At 35.9% G+C, this 26,205-nt stretch overlaps 1 protein-coding gene across 1 annotated transcript in view; it reads right to left on the bottom strand.

The window, feature by feature from the left end:
* USH2A (usherin) overlaps positions 1 to 26,205 on the bottom strand; it is a 375,273-nt gene that overhangs the window by 185,327 nt on the left and 163,741 nt on the right. The window contains exons 32-35 of the mRNA XM_036380788.1: positions 26,008 to 26,169; positions 5,069 to 5,228; positions 4,411 to 4,582; positions 185 to 332 (exon numbers count right to left, since the gene is read on the bottom strand). Of these exons, the coding sequence (XP_036236681.1) occupies positions 185 to 332; positions 4,411 to 4,582; positions 5,069 to 5,228; positions 26,008 to 26,169 (642 nt within the window). The remainder of the gene's footprint in view (positions 1 to 184; positions 333 to 4,410; positions 4,583 to 5,068; positions 5,229 to 26,007; positions 26,170 to 26,205) is intronic.

Here is a 26,205-nt window from a genome sequence, read left to right as displayed (position 1 = left end):
CACTGAAACACCACGTTGGGCTGAAAACCACAATCTCCCAGCTGCAGACAATGATACTATCTCAGGTATTTTATGTGCTAAAATGATCATTAAAAATTAAGCACCACATATAAGCTGCCATTTAGAATATTAATTTACCTTTACTAATCATCTTTTTAACTTGAGGCTAAAAGAGTTCACTTACCATTCGGATACTCAGGCTTAGTCCAGGAGATGTTAAAGGAGTCAGATGCATATGACTGGGCTTTTGGAGCAGGAACCCCTTCTGGTGTACTCTCATCTGTTATAGCCGTGCTGGCTTCGCTTACAGAACACCCACCTCCAGTGCAAGCCTTAAAATATTAATCAGAACAAATAAACACCTTTCAAGGTAGTACCAATAAGTTTAGCAATTTTTTTTTTGCCTAAGTCTCATTATTCCTCCACATCTCAACTTAGTAAGCCTGTGATTTTCAGGTAAGACCCTTTTCTTAGCATAGATTTGTTTACCTCTTTTCTTAAATAACAAGAGGATGTATAATAACTTATGATACTTAGTTTTTAGGCATACTATAGCTAAAACATTCTTCTGTATTTCACAACAGCACCCAGAGCATGTACAATTATAATAGTGAAAAACCACCCTATTATAAACCAGTGTGTATTAGTTGTTATTATTACATGTTTATGGAAAATAAAGTAAAATAATTTGTATTTCAGTTGCCAGAGAACAAAATGTTAACCACCCAATTTTTGTATTTTGTTTGGGATATGAAATAATACAATGTGAGGGCAAAAGTGCATATCACTCCATATAACAGGTTTTTAAAGTTTTACATGTACACAGCTATGGTCCATATGATGCTTTGCCAATTATTTGCACTAACACTGATGACAACACTACACATGCTAAAAACCATACAAATAAATATGCATATATTGTTACTGGATTGAAAGATTTTTGTGTTCTGTTATTGCTTATTTTAGGGTTTTGTTTAATAATAAAATTTTAAAAAAACGAAATTCAACAAATGTTTACATTTGGACATACACTTACGCAAAAATTATGGCATTATCTGCGTTTTTCTAAGTTGTCCATGCACTAAAGTGGACAAGTGGATCATCAGCAAACAAAGAATCTTGCTATCCAGATCTCCAGGAATAAAATGTTTCTCTCAATCTGTTATATTTTATTTGAAAGGATTAGCTTCAGTTTCCCATTTCCCATTGTTTTTCAAATCAGAGAACAGTCAAACATAATCTCTATGCCCTCCAAAACTGTATACTGACCCCAAGGGTAAAAATAAGTATTGTTTGTAAATAAGAGGCTCTTTTGTACATAAAGATTATTTTGATATCACTGGAAATTACATTCCCAATACAACTAAGGAATGACTCCATGTTCGGTCTGAACTACCAAGTAAAGATGAAAGAATACAATCTCAGTTTTGGGAACATCCAAAAAATAGCATTTACTCTAAACATGATAATGTTTATTAAAAAACCCAAAAACCAGCATCAGTTCAAATGGATGCTCACGTAACAGTATTTTGATAAGTAAAATATTTAAGAAAATTATCCTTCCAGAGAAGCAGAGTAATCTTTGAATGATTCCACTTCCACTGGCTTCATAAAGAAGCCAAAAAGAGCAGTTCTGGAAGGCCTCTTTCTCATTTATTCCTAATTGACTAGCTAATTAATTTCCACCAGGCCTATTTCAGCAGTGGAGAGTGTTTCATTTAAGGGCTTGGTAACAGCAGCCTTTTCATTCATTTATTTCTTGAATTTCACACAGCTCAATTTTTGTATGTCTGAAATTTGTTGGGACATGAAGTTTCTGGTTCTTCTAATGAAAATCAGCAAAAGAGAGCTCATCTGCATTTTAGGTAGGGGAATTTTAGATCAGTGTATCCAAATGGACTGGACATCTGGCTATCACATCCAGTGATTCTCAAAGCCATGACAACCTCCACCCAGATTGAGTTCCCATTTTGTCACTCTGAGAAACAGATTTCAGGTGAAATTTGCAAAAATACTGCAGGAACTGGACAGCCAAAGGACAGATGCAAACCACATCCAATGACACCACATAGCAACACTCCCCCCGGGACCTGAGCCAGCTTACCCACACTGCAGCATCCTGAGGAGATATTGGCTTAACAGTTCAATCACAAAAGCATGTCAATCATACAAAGAAGAGTGACACCCTGGCTACTAAAGGCAACCTTTCAACTTTCCATTTGCTTTCAGACTGGCCTGGCTCACACTCACCCAGCTTAGAACAGAACAAAAGCAAGTTCCTTTGTACTAATCCATGGAGACATGACTCTAGGTCTTCTTGGCTGACTTTAGGAAAGAAGCATTAGATTTGCTTACAAAACCTGTTGTACTCATTTATGAAAAAAACTGCTGCATATTAAATGGCAGTAATCAATTCTGAAAATTCGTAACAGCATGCAAAAATAAACATTTTCTAACTCTCTTCAATGTAGTAACATTAACCTTTCATACAAAAGTTAAAGGCAACAGCCTGTGAGGTGCTGAAAGTTCTTGTGAAGCTCCTGCTTCCTGTGTTCAAGATGCAGTTTTTGATAAATCAACACAGAAAACAAAACCAATTTTGAATGGATACAAACCAAAGTTAATAGTAACTGTGAAACAAGGAAAAGGTTCTAACTGATAGAAATAATTCATTGTAACAAAAAAAAAAGGAACAATTTAGTCACATCTTCCAATGTTGATGATTGTTTGGGGTATTTTTATTCTTAATTTTTATTGAAATTCAGTTAAATAATATATGAAACACTAAATATTTAATTTTTTTCTAGGTGTGTATTCTTGATTTGATTTTTTTGTGGATTTGGTTTTTGTTGGGTTTTTTTTTATATTTGGAGTTTTTTCGTTTCATAAACAAGTAACATTTGGCCATGTTTAATCTTCATAACTTGTAAACCTATCTCAAACCAGTCTAACTAGCACTATATATGATGGACCCAAATGTTTTAAGAAAGCTATCACACCTCAGAGATATTGAGTTTTTCATGCACTTTTATCATTTTCAAAGCTGCAAGGACATTTAGATCTTCTAACTCACCTATCACAGACCACTGCATTTTATCCAGGTAAATCTGGTTATCTTTGTCACTAGAAGAAATTATCTTTTGCTACTTTCTGATTAAATGCAAATATTAGGGGGGATAAAAAATTTACAAAGGAATGAAAAATAAAATACAGAGAGCAAAGGGTTCCTAAAAATTTATTTGGTAACTTCTAGGAAATCTGTGCACGCTGATGAAGCAAAACCAAGATGCGGACAACACCTCCTCCCGTATCACAAGGCAGAGGCACCAAAAGAAGCAGTCACAAGTGCTCTCCAGATTGTAGCTGTTAATTCTTCCCTGATGCTCTCTCCTTGTGCCCCCATGCTGGGCAGGAGCAGAGAAAAGCTGTGGCACAATGAAGGACAGCACAAATTCTTTTGTAAAGAATAAATAAAAAATCAAGGCATAAAGTGCTTGTTGAAGTAGTGCCTTAGTTTTGGACATGGTGCTATTATATATGCTAAGCAATTTACTATGCTGAAATATCTAGGCACAAATGAATTAATTTCAACATGAATCTAAGCTTTAATTAGACTGAATATCCTTGTTTTTTTCAGGTTCAAGTCAGATCCTTATCATTACCTGAAGGTAGATTATTTTTTGTGGTATAATATTTAGAACATTCAAGAGCATGTTAAGAAAAAATGAATGCATATCCAGTCTACATAAATGTAAATTTATTCATAATCAAGAGCAGAATATTTTTCTATGGCATTTATCAAAGCAAATATCCTTATATAGGTATTGTTATAAAATGAACAATGTGCTTAAAACAAGGGACAATACTCTCCTTTTATCCACATATTTTCAGGTTTGTTAGTGAAGAAGCTGTTGTATTTCATCACAAAATAAAACCAATGATAAAGAAATGTAATGAAAACACTAATGTCTTTTAAAATGTTTTGAATACACAAACTGCTGCTCTACACTGAACTCTTCTTCTCTGATATTTCCTTCTACATACAGAAGGAAAGGATGAAAGAACAAATTACCATGGTACAAAATATGAAAGGTTGACACATTTAAAAACCTTAAATATTTGCTTGTAAGTTGGGTCCAAGGAAATATTTTAAAAGCATTTCATATATTTCTGCTCAATTCTTTATTAGTTATCCAACTTATCCTTGAATAAAACCTGTATTTAAATTACATACACAGTTTAGTGAATCTCTTTTGAAACAAAAAAAAACCTACTTTTGCTCACCGACCTTAGCTTCAAAAAGAAGAGGTTAAACAAAGTGGACGCATGAACCATTAAATATTAAGATCCTAACAAAGTCAGAATCATTTTCACCATTTTACACCTCTACTACACATCTTTAAAACTTACAGCTATTTTTATGAGGTATTCAGTACCCGGGAAAAGCTGCGGAATAGTAAAATCCAGAAAAAGTTCTGTGCTGTTATAGATTACATTCCACTTTGTAAAGTTTTGCTCATTGGTGGCCAAATAAATTACATAGCGATCTAGGATTCCATTTACTTCTACTGGTTCTTTCCATCTGCAAATAAAAGCAAAATATGATTAAGACCAGACCAAATAAAGATTCAGACCATGCTGAAAAATGTAAGGCTTTGTTTAGAGGACTTCATGGGGTCTATTTTGAGAATTCGAAAACCCAGTTGTGCAATCATAAAAATAAATCTAAACCATACCTCTAATGCAGTATTTGTACTCAGTAGATAAATGATTACACACAAAGCAGGGGCTACAAAAGGGGCATATCACCAGAACATTTCCTGCACTGAAGTTTGCAGAGGCTATGCCCATATGTAGGTTATACTGATTGCGTAAAGACAAAATGGAAATTAAGTTGGCAAGTGATAATCAGAAGGTTCACAGAACCACTAAACTAATCACTTCTATGCATTTAATCATAATAAATTTAATTTTATGTCACAAACCCTTCCCCTGATTGAACTCACTGGAATTCTTGAATAAACTGATGCACTATTGTGTTGTCAGGAAAGAAGAAATCCTTACTTACTGTACATGTATTGTTCTAGAATCCAAAACTGTCAGGACCGGGGCATCTATGTGAGATGGTGGCAGCTGTGCTGTAAACAAGGTGACCTGGGAACTGTTTGTACAGCCAGCGAGCGTGCAGGCAGTGAGCAGGAACTGGTGCGGTGTGAAAACTGACAAATCTAGGGCAAAAAAAGAATAGGAATTTACAAGGTGTATTCATTTTAATTTGTTTTCCTATAGTTTTCAGACACGAGTGAGTTTAGAAAATCAAGAAGAAGAGGACCTGTGTCTCTTAAAAAGTTTTGGGTTTGCCCCAGAGGAATGAATAGGTACTGGTTCTTTAGTAGTATTCAGTCAAAATTCAGCTGTGAATTTTGACTGCCCATAGATCTATGGGGTGTGCTTTGGCTGAGATAACCCCACTGTACTCCATTTACACGAGAATGTACACCAACCAAGCAAAAAAAAAAAAAAAAGAAATGAGATTTTCAGGTGCTACATACTACATCAATTTGCTACAGCAGCAAATGAACACATTTGAGATTATTATATCAAATCAAATTAAATTAATGGAAAAACAAGTACAGGTTCATTAACACAGCTGCATTATATATATTTTTTAAATGTGCTGTATGAAACAAGAATGACAAGCATCGATACATACAACAATTCACTCCATGCAGATTTCCCTACAAGCATGAACACAAAGGAAGCTCAGAGTTGCCACTACTCATACTGATCCACTCTCTTTGCCTGTTTGTCTTCAGCTCCATGAACATCAAACACTCATAAAATATATTTCAGTAAAGACAACCCATCTAATGCTATAGCAAAACAACTGCTCAATCGTTATTCATTTTGAAGCTATATTGAGTTTCAATTACTGCAGAAAATGGTGAATAAAATGTATCATTTTTGCTGAATAAATATTCTAAAAGTTTATATATTACTCCCTATATTAATAAAGAAATGTTTGATAGAAAAATTATAGCATGAAAGTAATGCAGACATAATTTTCTAGCATGTTCTGATCTCTTTTTTCATTAAAATACAAATCTTAGACTTAAACAAGCAAATTTTCCTTTTAAGAAGGAATTTACAGTTGAGGTTTTGGCAACAGCATAAGATATACAGGTAAAGTGTTTGTTCAATAGACACAAATTTTCAGTATGTCAGAAAAGTTCTGTGTTTTTATAAGACATAATAAAAAGTAGCGTTTTCAGAACCCAATAGTATTGAACTATATTTTTTTAAATATATTTCTGAGCACAAATTTAAAAATTCTGGTTGGATGACAAAGATGCCACCAAAGCAGAATGTTATAGACCCAACTTCTCTCTCCTTAGTTTTCCCCTTCAGTCCCTGCAGGAATGAAATTTCTTCTGATTTGCTCCACTCTGTATTATTTATCGCTCCACTATGTATCACTCATTAGTATTGTTCTATGGAGCACATGGCAAAGTGTGAGTTAAAAAAAAAATGCAGCCGCTAAAAAAAATCATCAAGTGAATGCCTGTAACAGTGACATGTTTAATCAACATAATGGGACTGATTCTACCAGGGTTAAGCAGTGCTTAAGTCAGTGAGAGGGGGAAAGCACACTCCAGAGCAGGTGCTCAAGCTGGCTCAGCATGCAGGGAAACTCCATGTACTGCACTGGCTGCATTGCCTTTGTTACTGTACACCGTCCTGCGTCCCTTATTCCCTGCAGCTGCCCTAAGAGAAGCCACAAAAGTGCAGATGGAGCTCAAAGTCTGTGACACAAGTATTACGTATTTCATGTTGTGGGTGGGCAAACAAGTGACCAGAAGGATTTTACTTTCAGCAATCCTAAAATGAATAGATGAAAGCAAATCATGGAACCCTTGTAATTCATAACCTCCTAGATACTGATTATGCTTTCTTCTCTCAAAGTTGAAAGTATATGGTAGGGTTTCACCAAGAAGAGTGAATATAACCCAAGGAAAGGGAAAAGAAAAAGCTGATTTCTCCTTTTCCATGTGTTTATGGTGGATCACTCTTTTCCTTGTCAGTGAGGGGTTTGATGTAGACTGTAGCTGATGAGACTACTGGCAGACATATGCTTGTAGAAATGCCTTGTGCATTTTGAAGAGGGAAGAAATTTTTCAAGGATTAAGAGGATGGAAGATGGGAAAATGCTCTATTTCCCTCCCTGAAAAAAACAAATTACTATAAGCTAAGAATAGAAAGCAAGAAGAAAAGACAGGGAAACATGTCAAGTTGAAAAAAAAAAAAAAACAACAGCAAGGAATGGAAACACAGCACATATGAGCACAGAGATCAGATGATAAACATACTGAAAGGGGAGGAAAGGATAGGACAGTTTAAAAATAGCTGAAAAATAAAATATGCTTAAAAAGCAGTATGTCACCAGATTCAAATAAAATCTTTATTCCTCATCTTGATTTACTAACACCGAAGTATTTTGACTACTAAATAGAAAGTTTCAATGGAATCTCAAAGATTTAGGTAGGATAAAGGCTAAAAAGAAAAATTTCGTTTGTGTAAGCAGGAGAAGAAAACAAAGAAATTCAAGGCTTAGCAATGTCATTCAATGTAGGAGCTTTGCCATCATTAAAATCTCTCCATAGACTTCAAAGTTTGGATGAGCCAGCAAATATAGGGAAGGCAGTATTTCTAATAGGTTAGAAGCAGAAACTGACAAACTGAACAATAAAAATCATATTACATCATAATCACTGCAATTATTTATCACAACCTAATTTGGGAGATATTTTCCTATTTCAAGTTAAAAGTATTATATTACATAACAGATCACTAGATTCAAACAGCTATGGATACAAACGTGAATTTGAAAGAGGGAGGAGGTTCTTAAAACTACAAAGCCACTGTTTGTCAAGGTCCTCTAGCAACAATGCCTTGCTTTCCATTTGCTTGATTGCATGATTTGCATAAGATCAAATGTAGGCAATTGTGGACATGAAAAACAGATCACTCTCAAACACATTAGAAACAGATCCACAAGCATTATGTGGAATTGTGTTACAAGAAAATGCACCCCAGTGCATGGAAAACTCAGTGACTAATATCAAACAAAGTATAATTTACAATATAGGGTGGGAATTATATGTTATTTTACAATTGATTTCATGCTGTTGCTGGATTAATTTCATTGATCTCAATTTACAAGACAAACCCAGTAAGGACACAATTACTCCATTTAAACCTACGGCAAAACCTAAAATTTTTTTCTTACAAATTTGCTTGATCAGGTTATATTCCAATCTCTTCTGTAATTCCAGTTCCCTGATTTTAATTTAAAGATTAAATGTTTCTTATTTCAATATTCCAATAACTACTCACTGGAAACACTTATTTCTTACCAATATAAAGCTAAGCCTAAAATTACAGAACTTGACTGATGGAAAAAACCCTAAATTCAGGATTTGGTCCTGTTCTCATCTCTAGACCCAGAAGAGTGAAAAGCACAAGAAGACAAATAAAAAGATCGTCTTTTGAGGGTACAGGATTCCCCCAAGTCATCACATTAAAGTAGAAGGTAGACAGAAAAATAATTCTGCATTTTTCGTGCTAAAACAGAACAAAGGAAAAAAACGAAAATAAAATCCCACATACCTGTTTTAAATCCATTACTCACTTTCCCCAGAAAAAGCTGGAGCAGAGGGAGAGGAAGGATCAACCTCCCTTTTTATCTCTCTGACCTCAGAGACAACACAAACGAACTAAATCATTTTCTAACTCACACATCAGCAAGAGAATTGTGAACTGTAGTGACTATCATTAAAATCATTATTTGCATATCACTACAATTATTAGATATGTGGGGTGGTTGGAACTTCCCACAGAAACCACCTATAGTGGTTGGTATCCCTCCAGTTTCTAATAACTACCTGCATAAGTCCTGAGAGCACAATTAATGCATGAGAAAGAATAAAGAATGACCCCGTTTGCATTGTCAATAAGATCACTCACTTGCTTTGATCAAATTTAATGAAGAGTCATTGAAAGATAATATACAACACTACAGTGCCACTTTCAGCATGGAACTTGAGAGAAGTTACTAAAAAAAGTACAAAAACATAATTAGTTCAGTCAAAAAAACCAAAAACAAAAACCCAACCAAAACTGAAGATATAACAAAACAAGTTTTCCCATTTCATTGTCAGAATACATCCCAGTTCAAAAATAACACAGTAGTAATAGCTGCAATAGTTTATTTTATCTGTAACTATCTTAACACTCTTATTATATTCAGATTTACTGCAAGAGAGCCACACACCCTTCTTGTTCCCCTCTTCCTCCCTATTTCCATTCTCCCTGGTTTCAGGCAGCTCCTGTAAGGACCAGGAATGACAACGTCCTGTCTTGGTAAGCACTCATATGACTTGGGCAAGGAGTCTCATATGCTTTCTCAGGAAAATAATTGACACAATAGTTATCTCATTGCTATATTCAAAGGAAAATGATCCAACAAAATTGTAGCAAGGGATTGTTAGCAGCACAACAACAAAAACCTGCTGAGAGAGTTTGAAAATGAAAAACTTCCAAAGAATTCCAATCACCACGTAGTTTATGTAGGTACACTATACAAACACTTCAGCTCATTACTCACCCCCTTACTCTGTTTTTTCATCTTCTTTCTCACAATCTATTATATTAACTCATAGTAACTTAATATCTAATTAGAAGATAAACTCCTTGGGACCGTAAATCTTCACCACCAAATAAAACCATGTCCCCTTCTGATTTCTGTACACCACCAAAAAATCCCAAACATCTAATTCATATGCTAAGTGTCAAGACTGCACTATCAGGCCTGCTCCAACAGACATCACTAGCACTTCTCTGCCTCCCACCATTTCCTGAAAGCAAGCAACAACCCATATTCAAATTTAGTACAGTATATTCTGCTCTCTTTATTTATAAAGCACCAATCACTTAATTATATTGACTCTCAAAGAGCCATCACTAATGTACAACTTTCTCTGGAAGGGTATTATACTAGTGCTGCATCTTTTCATAGATTTGCAAACCCCACCCCACACCGCACTTACTTGAAAATATTTCAGGAAAAAAAAAATGTCACAAATGAAGTACCCTTAGATACTTCAGGCAACTCAATCAACACAAAAAGTGCTCATGTACCAAATTGTGTAAATCAGCAATGGTTGGCCTTCCACACATGCAACTGACCCTTTAACTGAAGAAAACATCTATCTTCAAGACAGCAGCAAATTCTAACATATTAATTAATAACTAAGAATGCTTATGTGATTTGGTAATGTTGAGAGTGACAAAATTTAAATAATTTTGTGAAGCCATTGTGCAAGTAATAAAAAGCAACAAATAAACCCAGCATCACAAATAACTCTTTCCAGGAAGCACCATAAGCTGTTGTTCTGCTCTAAGAACAACAGCAAAGACTTTGACATAATGGCACACAGACAAAATATTTGGCTTCCAGCTGGCCAACAAATGCTGATGTGTTTCAGAAACTATTTGTTCAGCAGTAAACACCTCTGGTTTTCCAAATTACTTATAAAGGAAAAAATTCTGTACTGGGAGGGTAGTGAGACACTGGAACTGGTTGCCCAGAGAAGGTGTGGATACCCCAATCCTGAAGTGCTCAAAGGCCAGGCTGGACAGAGCTTTGAGCAACTTGGTTTAGTGAAAGGCAACCCGGTCCACAGCAGGTCCCTTCCAACCCAGGCTGTTCTACGAAATTCTCATTCCTTTTGAGACTTAAGCACTTCAGAAGAATTCAGGGAACTTCCAGGCTATGAAATAAAGAGCATAGAACAAAACAATTTAACATACGGGAGCATGAAAACACAGCAGTTATGTACCAGACTGTGTAGAAGAGTTATATTCAAGAAGAAAAACCGTTTGGCACTAATGTGAAACAAAAGGATCTTTCATCATTTCAGTTTGAAATGATTTCAAGAAATTGCTAAAGATTTCACATGGCTGAAAATGGTTCCACTTTTGGAAAAGGGACAGCTCTGAAGCACATTAAGGCTTTTAAAGATAATTATGTTTTAACAGCAAAGATTATCAAGTTTATTTGCCTTCACATTCAGTAACAGTGTCTCTAACACCCTTAACTGTTGCACAGTAAAACTTTTTGCCATTTATTGTCCCAAACTTCTTGTTCATACTTCTTTGAGTCAAAACTCATTTCTCAAGAGTTAGGTTTCATCTTGACCAATTCACAAGGCCACATAAATATCCATTCCTGATTAATGGATTTCAGTGTTCCTTTTTATTTTAGTAAAAGTATCTTAATTTTAACCTTCCTTCGCTAGGTATGCATTTTTTATTTACACATTATTCCTATGCCTATTATTCATATCTCATTGTAAAAGCTGGGGAGCAAGGATTCCAATCTTTTATTGTAAAGCCACATCCCTGAGATAGCTACTGTGGAAACATTTTCCAGGCTCTTCTTACTCCCCAGTTGGGACACACTAGCTTGAAATCCCAACGGTGCTTAGCTGAAGAAAATTCAAATCCTGTGGAGTGCCCCACACCACATGGTTTAGAAAAAGCAGAAGGGACACATTTGAGAAGAACATTTAAACTTCTCTCCAGACTTTAGCACTTCCACCTAAATTGCTTTGTGATTCTAAGGACATGTCATGTCACTGACGACAGAAGAATCAGCATGCTCCTTGGAATCCTCCTTCCCATAACATCCCTGATATGTTTTCCTCTGACTCATCAGCATTAATCACCATCAGAAAAATACGGAGGCAATTTGGAAGGTTTTTCGAAAGTTTCTCTTGCTGCCAAAATGACACAGAGCCAGTCAGTCAGTGCAAACATTCAGCATCAAATGAATCTACTGAACTTCCAAGTTGCTTTGCTGACTAGAATTAAAACCATTCACTGTCTCCCTAGTTTACTTCAATTATAAAAGCTGGAAAAATAAAATGAGTTTGAAGGTTAGAGGGAGAAAAATCAGAAAGAAGACAAAGCATATTAATATTTACCAGGCACATGGAGAGAAGTAATTGTTGTCAATTTGTCAAAATCTTAGTTTGATATCCCTCTTTTTCATTTCTTTACACATCATAAGGAATGAAGATTTTAAGATTTAAATGAAAATTTCCATTCATGAATGCTTCCAATCCATTCACTGTATTTCTTATTCCAGCTTAAATAGAGATGAGTTGCTAGTATAAATCATATGAACCATAATGTCTCAGTCAATGTTTAGCCCAAAAAGTGAAAAAGGAAAAAAGTGTGATTTGACCATTTTACCTCTGTAATACTTCAGCTTTATATTCACCACTGGAAAATATATTTGCAGTAGGCAAATACATTGCAAATTTGAAACTCAGATACCTGCGTCAATAAAAATGGAACTACTCTGGATTCACATTAGTATGACCAAGAACCCTTTGGCTCACCAGCAGAAGTACATCCTGTATTCCCAAGTAATTCCAATCTTGCTGCAGTGGGAGAAACAAAATTCAGACCTACCTAACATTTGGTGCTGAGATAATTGTATGAAGTGCCAGGCTGCCACATTTCCAACCCACGGAAGAGCACATGCAAACGTGCTGCTGCAGCGAGTAAAATGTGGTTATATATGAATATATGGTGAGCAACAGCAACTATTACTATCTGTTTTGTATAAATCAATAGTGCAGTCTCATCTGGAGCAGCATATATTACAGAGTGCAGAAATAAAGTCTGTCTGGAAAACAGCAGTGAGAGAGCGGAGACTTACAAACACTTTCTTAGGAAGAGAGGCTACAAAGAAACAACCTCATAGAAGGAAACAAAGAAGACACACCAAAGAGGGGTATAGGATAGTAAGTGCTACATAGAAAAGCAATTAGGATGCTCTGTTCCCTTGAATTCCCTTTCAATAATAGAAGGGGGGTGCGTGGAGGAAGGGAAGAAAAAAGCTCTTGCAATAAATTCAGAAAGTGGAATTTTCAGAGACACTCGCCCCACCTAAAATTGTGGCACATCTAGTACTGCTGACAAGATGATTCAAAGTAATCTTTATAAATCAAACTTGAGGGGAGAAACATTAAGTATCAATATAATATTTTTTAAATTACTTACATAAGCATCACTATAATTTGCAAATTTGTCCAACATTCCTGCAAGATTTCTATACTTTTCTTTCTGTATCTGAAACAATTCTGAACTCTTTAACACTGTATTTATTTAAGTTTTTTTCTGCCAAGCAAAGAAAAAGAGGGATGGGATCAAAGAAATTAATTTCCAAAATAAGTATTTTGACAAAACGTAGACAATTTTATTTCTATATTTTTCTCACTATAATTTAATATGCATACTAAATTACAAAATACCATTTTAATGCCAAAAAATTGTCTTAATCAACAAAAACCAATTCACTAAACAAGCAGAAGCTTGAGAAAGCACACTCAACACTAGAAATTGGAACCTAAACAATAAACCTACAACAAGGGCTCTTTGTAGTGCCATCAACTAACTACAGGTTGATTAAATTAAGGATTTATAGGTTGTGAGTTTTCTATTTAGCAACATCTGCATTTTACACACATGATGAGTAACTTTTTTCACCATTTTGTACAGACCCAGGCATGTGAGATGATTAGGGAACAATTCTCACCATCCAGGCAAGCTATCATGTGATTTAAGAGTTTCTGTAGAAGAGATAGTATCACCTTCCTAGGACCAGAACAGCTCTGTACTCCTGAATTATAGTCAGAGGAGAAAGGAGTTTGCCAAAACATTACTGGAGTGCTGGAACAAGGATAGTGGGAGGACTCAGCTTCTGAGCACTGCTCCTAAACAAGACAATTTATAGCAAGTTAAATCTGTTGCAAGACTACAAAAGCTGAGCTAGTTTTCTGCTGACCACAAAATAAGCAGCACAGTAAAATACACTGTATTTCTATCTGCTCTTCTCTCTCCTTACTAGAACAAGCAGCCCAAGCTGCAGAGTCATTAATATGGTCAACATGTGGTTGGGCAAAATTATTAGATCCCTTATTTTTTTTTGTTTTGGGTTGTTTGGGGTTTTTTGTTGTTGTTGTTTTTGGGTTTTTATTTTGTTTCATTTAATTTCATATTTACTTTCAAAACACACATGAAAACAAAGGGAAAGGAAAAAAAAGCCTAAAGTTTTTTTCAACTTGACATGTTGCACTACCCAGTTATGGCATGTAGTGTCAGTAATGCCATCAGATAACATAACTGCCACAATCTGATGTGATGCATTAAACTGGGATTACCAGAACAAATCATGTTTGTGGGTGCACAGATCACAGGTGGTGCAGTCAGCTGCTCTGTATTATGGCATATCTATAGGATGTGCAGATTAGGATATAATGTCCAGAAGCTTGCTCTCATTTGTGAAGTGCTTTGCAACCATAAGTCAATAGTAAGGAGCCACAAAACAGTTATAATGGCATAAACCATCATCAGGGAAAAATACAAATCGATCACTGCCAGCAATATAAAAGGAAGAGCCTGCATCTGTCCCCAGTCTCATAAATTCAATGGTTGTTACAGGCTTTTCCTCTGTCCCACACGTACTTTATTAACAGTAACTATCATAAATAATAATAATGCAGAGTAGTTTATTTCAAGATGAATGCTCTTCTTATTATCTGTTGATCCTATACGTTATTTCTTACATTATGTCTGTGCTCCTCCTGTTAATGGGAGGGGAGAGCTAGCTAAATTTATTGCTTGAAGTTTATGCCTTTTAATTGGCAACAGGGTGTTATGCCCAGAAAGTTGTCTATGTAGGCTCATTGAAATATCTGCATACCTTAACCAGCATGTTAAGCCCCTACAAAGGAGGCATAGAATTTACATTCTACTGTGTGCTATAAATAAGTAATAAGAACAGATAAGAATTATGCATTTACGCCTACTAGTGAGAGTGAGATGCATAATTCACTAGTGGCAAACCCTTAAGAGGCTTTCGTATTTCACTCCACCCCTCTCCCTGCTCCAGTCTTGTCTGTGTAGAACCCACTACATTGTTTAGTTCTGCTGTTTCACAATTTTAATTTTTCTTTTTCAGGATAGGTTGTTTAGGTTTGTTTAGCTTTTATAATTACTACTTCTTTCTCACAGGAGAACAACTGACACTATGTTAATAGTCAGTGCTGGGTATATACCCACATTATGCTACATTATTGGTATTATCTTTATGAGTTTTCTTGTGAAACTCAGGGACACAACTAAGATAACACATGACTTGTAACTGAAACTTCCTGCGCTTCCCTAGCACTGTCAGTTGGAGTAGGTCCAAAGCAGGGCCACCACGATGATTAGTGGGATGGAGCACCTCATTAATGAGCAAGGGCTAAGAGAATTGAGATTGTTCAGCCTGAAAAGAGAAGGATTTGGAGTGATCTAATTGAAGCCTTCCAGTACCTGAAGGAAGCCTGCAGAAAGACAAAGAGCATATAGTGACAAGGGGGAATGGATTCAAACTGGAAGAGAGTCAGCTTAGATTAGATTTTTACAAGGAAGTTCTTTACTCTGAGGGTGGTTGAGGCACTAGAACAGGCACCAGAGAAGCTGTGGCTGCTCCCTCCCTGGGAGTGTTCAAGGGCAGGCTGGATGGGGCTCTGAGCAACCTGGTCCAGTGGAAGGTGTTCCTGCCCATGGCAGGGGGCTCGAGCAAGATGATCTTAAAAGTCCCTTCCCACTTGGGCCATCCTATGATTCACAGTTAACCTGACATACTGCTGCTCTAGCAGGACCTCCTAGAGGAACAGACTAATCTCTATGTCGATTCACATCCTCAGCTTTTCTGCTGAAGCCTGAAAGTACCCGTTGTGACCACAATTTGTAAGATAGTGCATGAAGGCCACAGATTTTGCCAAAACTGTGGCTTTCCTACCTCCAGTTCTGTAGAACTGTAGCAGTTCTACCTCCAAAAACTCTGTTACCTGGTGACAAGGTGTAGAAACAAAGATCTATTTCAGTCTAGCTGCTTTACTGTTTATTGGTTCTCTGGCTGCGGCACTACAATTGTGATTCATGTAACTTCCAAAGAAGCATCACTAAGGACAGGCTCTTTGATGAAGAAGTTTCCTTGTAATTTCTCTCAGCTGTTTTGTATATAGACTATTTATCTACTTGGATTTTACCGTTTTCCTGCATGCAAATATTTTAAATTATTTTCTACCTCTATTTACCATTTGTTTATTTTGCCTTGATCTCTGCTACACAACTTCTTTTCATATTTAAGCCAAGACTCGTACCTCTTTTTTATGCTAACATTTCTAATTTATTAATATTTTTTATTTATTCAGTGTATCTCACTTTGGTTTTAGTTTACTTGACAGCTTTCTCTGCAATTTCTCTGCCTGTAAACATAGGAGAAAGACTTAAATTGCACATGTATTTTAATTCCCAGCACAATTTAACAGCTTAAAAATTGTTATGTGACATTGCAACAATGATATTAAATCCCAAGAGTCATACCTCTAAACATTCAAAACACATTAGTTGAAATGTTTAATCTAACATCCTTGAGCTGATGAAAAGGCTAGCATGCCAGCTCATGATATTTAAAAATGCTTGTCAATTGGATTCAATTTTTGTTCCTTGATCAGAACAAAAATTACTAGCATTATTAAAATTAAGTGATCATAAATAGCTCCAACGTTGAAGTTAATATGAAATTCAGCATTCAAAAGGAAGCTATTGACATAGAGCATCATGAGTAACTTTTCATTATTGATAATTTCCTTAATTTTCAGCATTTCTCCTAGAATAGACAGAAAATGTCACTTATACATCCTTTGTGTGAACTCCCCCTGTCTAGCCAATGATCCTGGATAGGTGAGACACAAGGATCCAGAATGTCCTAATAAACCAGATTCTCTGGTCACCTCTGAACAACCTTACGTAGCCATAAACATATCCAGACATGCAAAAAAACCAAAGAAATCAAGATATGTAGACATGATTTAAATGTATCTCTGTAGTCATGGAACCTTGCATGTCCAAAGCAGCCAACACAGAAATAACAATGTTTATCACCCACCTTTCTATCCGTGTTAGGACCACGAGTCTCAGCCTTACTTAAAGCACACTAATCTGATGTTCTTCTTACATGTTTAGCTTTACGTTCACTTGAATATTTTTTCCCAATAGGTAATTTCCTGGTAACCCCTCCCTTTAATGTGTCACTCTATTCATACAATAAAACCCATGGAAATGAAAGAAAGAAAAAAAAGAAAATCCCCAGGAGGTTTCAGAATACAACTACAATCTATGTAAAATGCTTCAATCAGAAATAAATCCTCATAAAAGACATATTCCATGGAAAACTAGTGAAAAGCATGATGGAGTTCAGTTCTGGCTAAAAAAGGCTATTAAGCTTTATGTAAACAATTTAAGCAATCAGTGTAGAAGCCTAAATTACGTTGCCAGCAATGGTAACAAGAAAGGAAGTATCCTAGAATGCCTCCCATGGTTCTGGGGACAAGATCCTTTCCTTTCATATGTTTCTACATAACTTAAGAGGAGATATTGAAAATACATGAATACTCTAATCGTACAAACCACGAAATATTTTTGAAATCAAACTTACAACCAACTATTTTATGGTCTGATAACACACAGTCTTGTACTGTTCACACACAAGACAAGACTCATGCAAGATGAAAAACACTCAGAAAAGTCTGTACTTACATTAATTGGTGAAGTATTTTATAAATGGAAATTCTAAGGAAGTTTCTCAGACTCACTGAAATTATAATTCTGAAACACATGCAAAAATCCAGGACTGCACTTTTCATAAATTTGTCTCCTTACAGCTTTCTGGTTTTTTCAATAAAAATTGTGCCGAAAATATTTCAGTAATGGTAAATGACTCAATGCCCTCATGGTCACGGATTTAGTAAAAGCAAAGGAAAGGGGAAACCCATCTAGAAGTGCTGCTGTGGTGTTACCTGCCTGTACATTGTCATAATTTATCAATATTCCAAGGTTAAAGGAATATTGGGATATACCAGGTATAGAGAGAAGAGTCTGTGTCTAGCACTAGCCAAAGAATACACGTACTGCTCTGTGGAATTATCACAGCTGATAAACCAACACACTTTGTAATGCAGAAGCATGGAATAAAATATCTATTTCAAATTAAATATTCATCAATTGTTTAACAGTTTAGGAGACCAAATATTCCCAAATTAATAAGGAGAACTATGAGTATCTTTTCCAGGGCATAAGGAAAAGTTCAGATACAAGTTTCATTATGCAGCTGGAAATACCAAAGAGGCTGGCCCACTCGATCCAAGCCTATTAAGTTATGGCTAAGTGAGGTGTGTCCTTATAAATGGATACCTAGAGATTCAAGCAGAAGCAGCAAGTTTGGGTTTAGTCCATCTGTGCAAGAAGTCTCATATCTTCATTTACCTGAGTCTAGCATTACCTGAAACTAAGCATAAATCAGTCACCAAGTATCTCAGAATGATTTTGGCAAAACAAAAAAAAAACCTTTTAGAAAAGGGAAGATGTTTTTCCTGATCTATCAATATATTATTACTAATTGCAACACAAAACCTTGCAGTTTCTGATGTTTTCTAAAGCACTTAATTAAATTGTGACTGGATGAAAGCTTATGTGTCCATTTTATCAGAATGAACATAAGCCACCATTTTGTTTTACCAGCTTCAGGCAAACCATAATTACCAAGCATATTGCTAAAAATAAGATCCCACAAAACGTACTTCATGCTATGAGCACAACATGGCCAAGAAAGCATGTCCTAGTTCTTGCAAATCTTAAAGAGTTCTCATTATATTTAGTAACAAAGCTAGTCACCATGAGACAACAGCTCACAAAGACAAACTATAACACTTGAGGTGAAGCTCTCACTGATTAAAGATAAAATGCAGAGAAATAGATTAGCCCTTCAGAAAATCCAAGAGCAAAGCAGACAAGATTTGGCCAGTTTACCCAAGAGAGGTTCACATACACAATGTTACAAGAACTTGATCTCAGAAAGTAGCAAAATAAGAATTTGCTATCTAACTGCAAAGAGGGTATCTTGGAGAAGACCTACAAATCCACATGCCAGTGCAGAACACCTACAAGACAATTAGATGTGGACATTAAGAAGTAAGCTCTGCTGATGGATTTTAAAAAAAGAAAAAGCACTGTTAAGGCTGTAAATTCACATTTTACAAATTTAACTCAATGAACTCTTCATTTAAATGTGTCCTTCTCAGTAGACACTGTCTTCTGAAGATATGTCAGCATCTTTAAATCTGCTTACCAATCTAGATATTGAAGGAGAAAATACAGAACAAAAAGCTTACAGATACCTAATTCTGACAAATATTTTGAAGTAATATTACAGAAAAAAATAATCTGTGAGTTTTACATTTTTAGGGGCTTAATTTCTTATCATGGAATTTAGACAAGGCAGGAAATCAATGCTTTTCTTCTCTTTGTTTAGAAAACAGAGCCCATAGCCAAAATAATTCTTATGTGCCAGAAGGGAAAGGATAGAATAAACACTCTCCCTGTTCTATAGCTATTAGCTCTGGAGAAGCTATTTTGCTCCAGTTCACTTTGGTACATGCAGAAGATTGGAAGGTCCCAATCACTCTCATTTTATAATTAGTGTTGCATTTTAATTTTTAGAAAGTGGTACTCAAGTAACCTGAGAGCTCAGCAATTCCAGCAGGGTTAGCGTGAGCTCTCTCCTGGCTTGCTGTGTTACCCAAATCTGATCAAAGGACAAGGACTCCAGAAGCTTGTCCAGCTGTGGTTTTATAATGACACCATTAGGTTTTGCTCTATAATCAAGGTCCCTAAAAGTCTGTGTAGCTTCAGGCTTAATATCTGCGACAAGGTTAACTGAAATCTGCAGCAAGGATAACTACTTTAGCAGATTGTATCAGCAGGAAATATTTAAACACTATTTAAAAGGATTTTAAATAAGCAGATTTTATTTAACACTGCACTAATGCACTGCAATAGAAAATGATACAACAGAGCTGCTACAAATAAACATTATGCTTTTACCCTTCCCCTGCCTCCCTCCCCTCTAAATTCCCCAGATGTGTATTATTAAGTCCAACGAGTGCACCAGATCTCTGTCTGCGTTTGAAATACCGGAACGCCAGGCTCAGACAGCCCATTTGCCCTTTGGTTTTGTGCCTGCTGAATCTGCATTCTGGGGCTGTGGAATTAATTACCACGGCACCGGTCACCGGCAATGTCAGTGTTGCCACTTCAGGTGTATCAAATGTGCCTCCTTACAGCCCTAGAACTTTCAGCGGAAGGCAGCTTCTCCTGTCAGGCTGGCGTACCCTGCCCTCTAGTGCCAGGTGCACCTCTACATGTCCACTTAAATGCATGGGCCAGGGCACAGAATAAGCCTGGAGCAGCAGGCATTCTTCATAAGCCATCCTGTATGACTTACCAGCTGCATATGTTGGCCTGGCATTGTTGCACAGTAGCACAAGATCCTAAAATAAGGGCGAGACACTGGGCCATGTCTCACTGGGTCATGTGCAAGATGTTTCAGATAACCAATTCTAACTGCAAAGAAGTGAAGACTGACTTTTATTGTTCACCATGGTGTTAAAGAAGTCTGTTTCACAAAAAAAAAAAAAATGAGGAATTGTGACATTGAGGGTTACAATATCTATAAATCTAGCACTAACATTGTATTTGATAGCAAACAACTCTTTCAAAAACCTGTAGTGGAAGAACAGACTACATTTAGTATTGTAAGTATTTCGCTGCCACCTGGAAGATGGAAAATAAACTCATACCAGAGGACTACAGAATCTCTCTATTGTTTGTCCTTTAAGGCAAATGTTGCCTGTCATCCTTGAGCAGGACCTAAAACAAAGGAAGGCAAATCCTTAGGGTTAGAAACTGTTGTTCTTAAACATGGCTATAGCAGAAAATTGTCAAAAGTAACCAAAAGAACCCCCTAAAAATAAGATAAGGATTTTCTTCTGAGTGGTTCAGCCTCTTGCAGTGATACATCTTACTGCAATTATCTTCTACATGCAACTCTGTGGATTTTCTTGCTCAAATTGTTTCACTTAGCAATCAGTGCAATACTGATATTATGATGGATTCTGCTTTTATTATCATGACTTCTAATTTAAAACAAGCAGTAGCATTCCTGGGGTATGAAGGATCAAACATTTTGCCAATTTTTCTGTAAAATGTAGTCATTTCACATGGCTGTGCATGATGTGTACTGTAATCACTACTGCTTTAGAGCAACATAAAATATACAGGTACTAATTTGGGATTCTCCCATATTTTTTTAAGTTCAAATACGTTAAGCCCTGATTGAACAGATGTCAAACATCTGTCTCTTCCTCGCAATAAAAAAAGGCTGCCATTCTAACCTGGTTTTGTGACATCAGCCTTTCCACACTCAGGTCAAATAACAATTTGAATAAGCTAAAACTTAGTTCATGCTCTCAGAAAAAAAAAATGTGAAGACAGCTCTTCCTCACCTTGTCCAAGGCTCTTCTTAATATTTTGCCCACAAACCTGGTACAAAGTACTCTGTCACATTTTTTTATAAACTCTTGGACATGCAATTTAGGATAACTCTGTACTCATTTAACTCAGTTAAGGGTCTGCCCTTGTAACATAGGTGACATGATTTCTTTCCTGAAAAACTCGAAACACTTCTTTCAGCTTGGCAGAGAAAAATAAGTTTCATACAGCTGAGTCTTAATAAGAAAATCTTCCTTTTAAAGATTCATGATGAGAACCATTAGATTCTGCTAGGAAAATTATATGAACACAATTTGTTAACATTGTCAAGTACCTAGTGCTGCAGAAAATGCAGATATACATCCTCAATGCCAAGCTCAGAGCAAAGATAGATCCATATTGTTTGTCTTGTTTGTTTTCTAATGTATCCACAAAGTCATTTCCCTTTGTAAACATGTTAGACAATGAGCACCATTTCTCAGTCCATCTAATGTTCAGCTTTTAAGAACACAGGAACATTTTGCTCTAACCTTTTTTCTAAAGTTTCTTCACCTCAGTTAGGTTCCCCATCCACAAAAAAAAAAAAAAACCCAAAAAACAAACAAACAAACAAACAAACACCCCAAAAAAAAACGCCCTCAAAACCCTGAGCACTTGGGTCACATCTGATCATCTCCGCTTATACTATAACATTCTGCATTTATTAGATCACCCTTCTGTTGGTGGTATTGGCACCACCAGCTCAGACTGGCATACAATAATCTACTACTTTTCAGGATAAAACCCACCCTGTTGCCCTTCTAATCTAAGACAGGTAGAAAAATTCTGAGACTAAACAAAAGAGAAGACAGGAAGCGATACCTTGCACAAATTTTAAAATATCTTTAAAATAATTATATTAAGAATTCTTTATGCTTCAAAGTAGAAACTTTGGTTTTGGCTATGAATGTTTGAATGAAAAGAATATTTTCCTGTTGCCAGGGAAAACCAGCTCAGATTTTCCTAAAATCAAAAGCCTTTTTAAGATCAATACATTAAGAGCTCTGAAGATAACTGTACAAGCTTCTCCAGCTCCTCACAGCTTCTAATCTACAAAATACTTAGGTCTGACAGTCTGGGGAGCACAATCCTATTGCAACTACTCTTCTGAGCTGCAGATTATGGTCTTGGCTACAGGAGCTTCTGCACTCACACACAGAGCAACTGAAAGCATAAATACAGGGGCATGGATTCACACAGCTGAAGTTCAACCTGCAATCTGGGACTATTTCTTCTGGGCTCATCCCTTGGAGAGATTAGGCTTTCACTGGAATATAGGATGTGAAATACAACCCAGATTGCATGAGCAAGTAGAACATACACCACATACAGCAAATGCATAAAGGTGGGAGGCAGAAAAATCACAGGCAGACAGTTAATACAGGTATTGCGGCAGAGGGGCTGGCTCATTTCAGTGTTTTATTACTCACAACACAGAAACCAAATTTGTCAATATGGGGGAAATATTTAAAGGCACTAATGGATGATGGATTCCTAATGGGTCTCCTTTTTCAATGTGGTAAAGTGTACATTTGCCATATGTGCTTTTAAAGGGTTTCCTTTTTAATTACAGCTCAGCCCCTAGAGGAAACAAACACTTGAATTTCCATGAAAATCAATGAGTATTTCAAGCCCTCAACAACTGTCAAGATCAGAAATTAATTTAACAATATATTTGCTATTATGGTGTTGAGAAAACATATCCCTCCTCAAGTTATGGATTGATTAGCCTAAACTGATTGCAATTTCCATGGTCTAAAATGAAAGTCAGTGAAGTACTAATTTTGAAACAGAATTTATATCTTCTTAAAAAGAAAGGTTTAGAAAACCATCACATTTCCATAGATACAGCACTTCAAAAACACAGAAAGAATCTATGACTTTCTGGTATGGAAAGTCATATACTGGCCAGGAAGTCATAGTTCCTAAATGAGGAAAATTATTTTGGTGAGTCAATAATTTTTAGATATCAGAGACAATGAACTTTGTCTCTCTGTCTAGGGTGAATAGTATATTATGTTGTGGCAATAAGACACAAAAATCACTAGCACAAATACTGAAAACAAAAGGATAATTATATGGGAAAAGCCAAGACATATATAACATAATACTCCAAAACCAAAAGCTCCAACTTTTCACCATAAAACTGTAGCCCTTGGGGAAATAAAAAAGAAGATCATGTTGTATCTCTTTTAAATCTAGCCTACAAAGTAGAAAATCTTGGGCTATGAAAGGAAGCAAAATCAGGTCAAATTAAAGATACACACAGATCTAAGCATGATCTTGAATAAGCTCGATTCACAAGGACTGGGATTTCTAGTGACCCAAATCCCAGCCTGCTGGCTCACATTGCTGCTTCTCCCTCAAACAGAGGGAGAAATTGGCAGCTACAAAAAATGGACCCAAAGTAAACAGACTGATCTCCACACCATGTAGAAAAGAATGGGTCTTGTGGTGTACAGCTTACAGTAACACGATCTGATCCAGCCTTCTCCTTTGAATAAGTTAGGACTTTCTGCTTTCTTTAGATCCATGTCTTAGGTTGATTGAAATCAAAGTCATTAAATGCTCAACAGGATCAATAAAAATTTCTAGTAAAATATAAATAAATAATTTCTACATAAAAGCAACAAGAGCTTCTCTAGAAAACCTATGAACCAAATGAGATTTTGTCTGACTACTTCAGCTGAATGTATTCTAACATACGACTCAAGATTTAAGGGTAGAAGCCTTATGCTTTCTATATTTTTAAAGTATTACAAAAGTTACTGGACCATAATTTCTATCAATAAGCATTCATTTTGGCTATAATTCCGACTGCAAGCAGACATGAATCTAAACCAACAAACATCATGGTGAACATTACCTCAAATGTTTTACATCACTTGCCCATTTATAATCAGGTTGCAGATGAACATTTTGGTTAAATTATGGACCTATGATGAAATTTCAGTAATGATTTTAGTAAGATTGGAAGCACAACTATTTGCACTTCAAAAATTTTAAGAACAGTGCTATGATATGGCAATGAGAGATTAATGGAAATCTTACAAAAAAAAGATAAATGGCACCGCAAGAATACCAGAAAACTGGGGAGATGGGGGAGAAATTAATTGAACCTACACTTTTGATAAATATTTATTTTTTGCAGAAGAAAAATGCACACTAGTTTGAGCTGTCATTATGCTAACCTATATCCTATTTTTCATATTATTAGTAATACATAATGTGGTAGTTTATATTCAAAAATAAAACCAGAATGTATATACCTCATGTATTTATCCAGAAATACACTAAGGTTACTATGGTTACGAAAAATCCATTACCTTTGAATACAGAATGAAAAAGTTTGACTTAAAGTGTGCACTATTTATTATAGCGATCATCAACAGCCTTCAGGAGGTTCTCTAACTGGATTCATTTTTCAGTGTCAAATCTGACCCACCACACCAGTACCTTATGGCCTGTGCAAGGCAAAGAAATTTGAACTATATGAATTTTTAAATATGTTTTATACTGACTCAAGATGCAGAAATGGCTTTGAATTTTAAGGCCTTACATTAAAAAGAAAGTAGAGCCATGGTACCCTTTTCCCCCCCAAGTTGTCCAATATGAAATGCTTTATTTTCTGTTGTACCTACCAAGATATACAAATTCTGATGGGTCCACAATAGCGCTTATGCTGTGGCATGGCACTTCTAGCTCCGTGTTTTCTTTTTTGTCTTTTTGGTTGGTTTTTTTTTTTGTTTGTTTGGTTTCTTTTGTTACTGTTGTTGTTGGGAGTTTTTCTTGTTTCAGTTTGGTTTTTTATTATTATTTTTGTTGTTGCTATTTGCATAATGCCTGAACAAGTAATCTGGATAATTCATTAAATTACACCAATTACATTAAAATAGAAAGTCAGATTACCATTCTTCACTGTATTGTCAAATAATGGGCACTTAACTTCAGTGCAACAGTTTAAGAGTATTGATATAATTTGGCTATTGGCCAAATTATATGGCACAACTATTATCAAAAGAAAACAGATTATTTGTTTATATTTTTAATAAATGAATTAGGGGCTCTTCAGGTAAGCAATGAAGTATCTCTCTAATTAAGAATATTTAGGGAAGGCAGTAAGAAAAACTATTAAACCTGTATATAATTTCTTCAACAGTTGGCAGTTTACTTGCTTTGAGAGCTGGATGGTATGAGATCAAAATGTTATAAAACCATTAAAAACATGACTCAGATCCTGTGAAAGAAGCACAAGATTTAGCTACACCATCCATGGCAGTGTTAATTTTTCTAAGTCCCAACAAAGAGTAAGATGCTTTAAAATATTAAACCCATCAGGGTTTAAAGTGCATCCAACCAATTTCAGAATTATTTTTCTCTCCTCTGAAATAAGGTATCAATCATACAATTGTTCATTGCAACCATGACACCCATCTGACATGCTAGCAGAGAACTCACCTTTTACAACACACTTAGTTCCATTTCCAGAGTAAATTGGTGTCCCATTCATATATAAAGTATATTTTGTAATAATACCATTTGGTGTTTTGGGTGGACTCCAACTCATCAGCAGGAAGGTGGGAAAGGATATTGCTGTGGGTGATTGCACATCTTCAGGGGCTGGTGAAAAAATGCATAAAGTTATACTACAAATAA

Source organism: Molothrus ater, chromosome 3 (genome assembly GCF_012460135.2).
Source record: "Molothrus ater isolate BHLD 08-10-18 breed brown headed cowbird chromosome 3, BPBGC_Mater_1.1, whole genome shotgun sequence".
Classification (NCBI taxonomy): domain Eukaryota; kingdom Metazoa; phylum Chordata; class Aves; order Passeriformes; family Icteridae; genus Molothrus; species Molothrus ater.
Note: the sequence above shows the minus strand (reverse complement) of the source record. Positions and strands in the feature narration are given on the sequence as shown.